The 6,107-nt window shown below is 56.3% G+C and overlaps 1 protein-coding gene across 3 annotated transcripts in view; it reads right to left on the reverse strand.

The window, feature by feature from the left end:
* Positions 1-3,190, reverse strand: part of SLC22A7 (solute carrier family 22 member 7) — an 8,762-nt gene extending 5,572 nt beyond the window's left edge. Inside the window, exons 1-5 of one of the 3 annotated variants that reach the window (XM_045294872.1) lie at positions 3,052-3,190; positions 1,823-2,164; positions 1,210-1,313; positions 945-1,099; positions 667-835 (exon numbers count right to left, since the gene is read on the reverse strand). In XM_045294872.1, coding sequence (XP_045150807.1) covers positions 667-835; positions 945-1,099; positions 1,210-1,313; positions 1,823-2,086 — 692 coding nt within the window. In that variant the 5' untranslated portion in view covers positions 2,087-2,164; positions 3,052-3,190. Of the gene's footprint in view, positions 1-666; positions 836-944; positions 1,100-1,209; positions 1,314-1,822; positions 2,315-3,051 lie in introns of those variants that run through there. The other 2 variants (XM_045294871.1, XM_013006767.2) reach the window with 2 other exon arrangements.
* Between the last annotated feature and the right edge of the window lie 2,917 nt (positions 3,191-6,107).

Here is a 6,107-nt window from a genome sequence, read left to right on the forward strand (position 1 = left end):
TCACCTTCTCCCACACACACCTGAATGTCACCTTCTCCCACCCACACCTGACTGTCACCTTCTCTCACCCACACCTGACTGTCACCTTCTCCCACACACACCTGACTGTCACTTTCTCCCACACACCTGAATGTCACTTTCTCCCACACACACCTGACTATCACCTTCTCCCACACACACCTGAGTGTCACCTCCATTCCCACACACCTAACTATCACCTTCTACCCCCACACCTGAATGTCACCTTATCCCCATCACACACCTGAATGTCACCTTCTCCTACACACACACATGAATGTCACCTTCTCCCCTAACATCTGAATGTCACTGTCTCCCACACACACATCTGAATGTCACCTCCCCTCAAACCTGAATTGTCACCTTATCCCCAACACACACCTGAATGTCACCTTCTCCCTGACACACACCTGAGCAAGCGTCCTAGTCCTTCAGGCCAACGCAAAGGCCATCTCCTCCCTGACTTTCCTGTCTGGGCTCAGGTGGCCCCAGCCTGGGAGTCCCTGTGGACCACCCCCTCGTGGACAGAACTGGCCTCGTCCTCAGGACTGTGCCACGAACCGTGCCACGCCCCCGCCCCACCCCAAGTGTCCATCTCTGATTGACTGTCTCTGCGGAACTGCATCTCCAGCTGCCCCACAGCCTCACCAGAGGCTGAGGATGCCTGGGGCACAAGGCAAGGTGACAGCCAGCAGAAGCCATCGCCAGTCTCGGATCAGGTACCCGACCAGTGCCAGCAGCATCACGCCCCCTGTCCAGAAGGTGCCGCTCAGGACGCCCGCCACGGTGCGGTGCCCCACGTCCAGCCACTCCAGCTCTGGGCCCGGGGACAGAAAGACAGTTAGTGGGGGCCCGCCGGTTTCAGCCTCACCCTTGGCCACACCTCCGGCAGCCCTGGGGTCCTGCCAGGCCCTTGCTTGTCTCACCTAGTGGCATCACGATGATGGTGAAGCCGGCCAGAGCTGTGCCAGTGAGGGTGCGGGTGACGGCGAACATGGCGTAGCTGACAGAAGCGGCCGATACCAGGCCCAGCACCAGGGTGCTGACATAGGCCACCAGTAGCAGGCGGCGGCGTCCAAATCTGTGAGGGGGTCACCCAGGGTCAGCCCCCCCCCCCCGGAGGGCCTTAGAAAGGCAGAAGGAAGAACTCCCACACCCCCCTCTATTGCCCCCCCCACTGCCTCAGCCCACCTGTCTGCCAGGTAGCCAAAGGCCACAGCCCCCACCAGCACACCGACGAAGAAGAAGGTGGATGTGGCTCGGTTCAGGCCTTTCTGCTCACACACCAGGTCCCACTGCAGGGCGGGGAGGTGGGCAGGGCTCTAGGTGGGTACAGGGCCTCTCCCAGCCTGAGCCAGCCCCTCCTCTCCAGACTCGAGGGTTTCCTGAGGTCAAATGAGCCAGCACCCTGCCTCCACACCAGCTGTTTTGCCCCCTTAATCCCCCCTCCGGGGTAAGACACCCTGCCTCTCACCCCTACCCCACCCCCAGTCCTGCAGCCTGAGCTGCTCCCCTGGAGGGAGTCCTGCTCCCGTCCCATAGCAACCCAGGGCCCTCCAGCACCCAAACCCAGACAGGCTGTGAGGAACAGAGGGAGGGGGCTTTTGCTCCGTTATCTCCCTCCCAACCCTACCTGCACTCAGCACCCCGCAAGCCAGGAGCAGGGCTCAACACTTTATAGCTTTATAGTCAGACCCCATCTACAGGGGGGTCCACTCAGACCCCAAGAGGTAAAACACAGTACCCAACACCCATTCGGTAGCCACCAAAATCAACCCAGGCCCGCACCCCCCACCACAGGTACCTCGGTTACGATGGTGGAGGAGAACTCCGAGCGGTCGTACTCCCAGCCCTGGGGACAGGCCACTGTGGGGGGCTCCGGTTCCAGTGTGCCAGGGCTGTGCCCACCTCCCCACAGCGTGGAGTTGGAGGGGGAGCGGGGATGGGTGAAGCGGAGGCAGGAGCTGAGTGTGCCATCCGGCTCCTGGGGCAGGTGGGCCCGAAGCCACTCCTCTCGGCTGCTGCTGTTGTCAGGGGCCCCGGGCACGGCGCAGTGGTGAGCAGGCATGGCAGCCAGGAAGACAGGCAGGAGGAAGTGCAGGGGCAGCAGCAGCCGGGGCAGGGCCAGCAGGACCAGATTCCGCAGCTGGAAGGGCCCAAAGCCGCCCACCTGACTCAGCAGCTCCTCGAAACTCATGTTGCCCACCTGCCAACTCTCCCCGGAGCAGGCTCCCTCGCAGTGCCCAACCCAGGGCAACCCGCTCCCACTGGACCCTTGGACTCCGGGGGCGGAGTGGGATGGACTGGTGAGTGGAGACGCTGCAGCCAGAAGCCGGCCTGTAGGGGCTGGCCCAGGCCTGGGAGCCTCCCCAGCCATCCAGGTCTCCAGGGACCCCTGCGTCTGTGGCCCAGTGCTCAGTGGGGGAGAGGCTGCCAAATGTTCAGAGGTCACAGTTTCCGGGTATTTCCACCCTGGTGCTCATAGAATAGGCTGGGTTGGCATGTAGGAGGTAAGCCCCCAGGCCCATGGCCACAGAGCCTGTCAAGAGTTCCTGAGAGGAGCATGGTGCTCCAGGGAGCATGGAGCTGATTCTCCCTGCAGGCTCTGGGTCAGCCGGGCCTGCAGCCGGGGCTTCAAGACTGAGGACCAGGCCCTGGCGGGGTTCCCTGTACCCTCTGGGGCATCAGCTTACGCTCTGGCCTCAGACAGACCTGTTCCCCTGTGAGCCCCCATGCTCACCACCCTCCATTCCCCACAGAGGGGCCTCGCTCATGGACAAAGTCCCTTCAGCCTACCCCACGCCCCCATTTCCAGGAGCTTCCGAGCGTGGCCCTTTGGGGGCCGGGAAAGAGGGTCTCAGCCACCGTCTTGGTCTGGCTCTGGGTCTCGAGCTGCCTGAGGGTCCAGACTTGCTCATGTCACTCCCCAGCATGGACCCCTGCACCAAAGCTGCCCAACGTCCACCACATCTGATAGCCCTCTGGCTCACCAGACGCCCATGCCACCCCCTGGGAATGTCCTCTCCTGGTCACCTGTCTCCTCCTGCTCGGCTGTCAAGCGTCAGAGCCACGGTCATCAGGGAGTCTCTCCTGAAGCTCCCAGTCTGCCCCGGGGAAGTCCTGGACTTTGCTCGTCTGGGTTTGCCTCACAGTGGCACTTGTGGGGCTTAGCAGGAGCCTGAGAATCAGTTGAGTTACTGGGTGGAATGAATGAATAATTGCATGAGTGTAACTTAATGAGTGAATAATCCGAGGGTTTTTTTTTTACTCATTAACCTTCAATAGTAAATCAAAGAAATCTGAAATGGGACATTTTTCATTTATCTGGTTATTCTGGGAATGTCTCTTAGAATCAAACTTGGAGAAGTAATCAGAAAGTGGAGCCAGGATGGGCGTTTTGGCTCTGTTTGGAATGGTGAAGCGTCGGGTAGATTCTAAGAGAAATTGGTGTGGGGCTGGCTCACTGCATTATGAGCACTTCCTTCCACACAAGACTGTGTCTCTGTGGAACAGAACGCAGGCTCCTCCTATCTTACTGGTGGGAATGCCAGGTGGGGCAGGTGCGTTGGAAGAGCCTGGAAGTTATTCCAAAGGTTACATATAAAGATGCCATATGATCCCAACAGACACACAGACATGTGCCGAATGCTAGCAACATTGTTCATATTGACCAAGAGTGGAAACAACCTGTGATAGTTATATAACTTGAAGTGTAGGGATGGAGTCTGGCCTGTCAATCAGGTCACAGCCCGATAGTGCCTCCTTACGGGCGTGACCGCCTCCTAAGGAGGTGTCCTGGGAACCTCCTTCCCTCTCTCTCTGCTTCACTTTCCTGACTGCGAGCCAGGCTGAGTCCCTGTGGTGCTCCCACCGCATGGGAGCCACAAGACTTCTCACCCACGGGCCTGTGATCTTCCTGCATTTTTTCATCATTGCTTCTGGCTGTGTGAGTCTGAAGAGGGATTTATGGACTAGTATTGGATTTATGGGGCTGATCTGGACTGGGCTGGGATGTTTTCCTGGTATAGAACTGCTTCTTGATATAAAGCTCTCTCTTACACATATATGAGGGTCACTGGATTTGTTTCTCTAGTCAACTCGGCCTAACCCACAACCCATAAACTCAGGAATGCATAACCAAAGTGTGGTGTGTCAACCTCATGAGGCAGGACTCCGTCAGACAAAGGAGCCAAGAGCTGATAGCTGTTACATGGGTGAACCTTGAAATCATTGTGTGAAGGGAAGCAAGCCAGGCACAAGGAACTACATATAGGATCCCACTTGTGCAAAATGCTCAGACGGGCAGAGTCGTGGCCGCGTAGGGCAGAAGGAAGGGGTCCTGAATGGGGCCCCTGCTGGGTTCACACCCATCAGCAGCTCCTCAGAAAACAGGCCTGGCAATCTTCTCTGGTAAAGATTACAGCCTAGAAAACCCTATAGGGAAGTTCTACTCTGCCATGCATACAGGGTCTCTGAGTTCAAATCCACTCAACAGCTCCTGACAAGACCAGGAGGCAGAGGGGTTGGAGGGGAGTGAGGAGTGCTTGCTGATGGAGATGAGCTCCCGTCTGGGGATGGAAGTGCTCTAACAGTAACTGTGCTGACCACCAGCCGATTCGGCGGCTCTACGGCAGACAGTGCCAACTTCAGTTGGTGAACTGTGTACGTCAGTCTCGCCTCAATCAGAGTTGTTTTGAAAAAGAACCTGAGGAAAACGAGGTGATTCCGGGAACCCAAGAGGAAAGCGAATTTTGGGAATAATGAGGGCAACAAATGTATAGATGTGCTTTACACAATTGATCTATGTATTGTGACGAATTGTATGAGCCCCAATAAATTGATTTTTAAAAAAAAGAACCTGAGGAAGATCTGTGTTTCAAGACACATTGTTGGGCATGCACTCAAGTTTCAGAAGAAATGCTTCTCTTTGTATTAGCAAGAACTGTGTGTGTCGGGAGAAAGATGCGACTCCCTACTCCCATAAAGAGGGACCGTCTCAGAAGCCCACAGGGGCAGTGCTACCCTGTCCTCTGGGGTCACTATGAGTCGGCATCTACTTGAGGGTGGTGAGTTTGGCTCTTTGGTTTTGTGTGTGTGTCTGTGTGTGTGTTCATGAGCACGCATAGGGTTATGGATTAAATCGGGTCCTCTGTACCTGTGGAATACTTCTGTTCAGAAATAGTGCTTTTTGTTATGGGAATTGGATCATACCCAACCAAGTAGGGTGGGTCTGCTTCCTCCTGAGTCCGAACAAAGAGCAGGTTAGACTGAGCGCTCTGTGCGCATGGGAAGAAGACATCTGACGATTCATCTACAAGTCCAGGGACCAAGGAATGCCAGAACCATCTACCAGGAAGGAATCGACCAGGCTGAGCCCCTGATGGGGATGTTCAGACTCCAGAACAGTGGGAAAACAAATTCCTGGTTTTCAGAGCACTCACTTACGGTATTTCTGTGCCGGCAGCACTCATCAGGGGTGTGTGTGTGTGTGTGTGTGTGTGTGTGTGTGTGTGTGTAGATAGATAGCATTATTATTGTAAATGTAAAGGAAAAAGTCCTAAATTATACACAAGCCAGTCACAGGGGTGACCTCTAGGTGGTCGGATTTGTGGAGAGTGTGTTCATGTTTTATTTAGGCGACTCTAATAAAGGCGTTGGATTTACGGTATGTCCTGCCTTGCCATTTCATGAAGGAGGCAGGTGGAAGCACACAGGCCCCCACCGAGGGCAGCTCAGTGAGGCCTTAGAACCCCCAGCTGGCTACAGGAGGGGAGGGCCCAGGAGGCACTGTGGAGAACAGAGTGGTCCATGGTTACGGGAGCTGCTGGGGGTCAGATCCGCGCCCAGCTGACCTGCTGGGAGGGAGAGCAGGACTCTGGAGGCTGGGCCCTTCCCCTCTCATCCCAGGGAGGGTCAGGAGGCTGAGCCAGAACAGAACATGCGTGTGCACTGACTGACCAAGTGTCGGATGCACAGGACACAGCAAGGCCAACTCGTGAGGCTTCCCTTCCCCCAGCTCACTCCGTGAGGCAGCCAGAGACCCCCACCTCATCTAACCCTCCTGAGACAAACGACTCTGCTGTGGATCC

This window comes from Echinops telfairi, unplaced genomic scaffold, assembly GCF_000313985.2.
Source record: "Echinops telfairi isolate 266 unplaced genomic scaffold, ASM31398v2 ScPeMD7_3533;HRSCAF=4204_1, whole genome shotgun sequence".
Classification (NCBI taxonomy): Eukaryota; Metazoa; Chordata; class Mammalia; order Afrosoricida; family Tenrecidae; genus Echinops; species Echinops telfairi.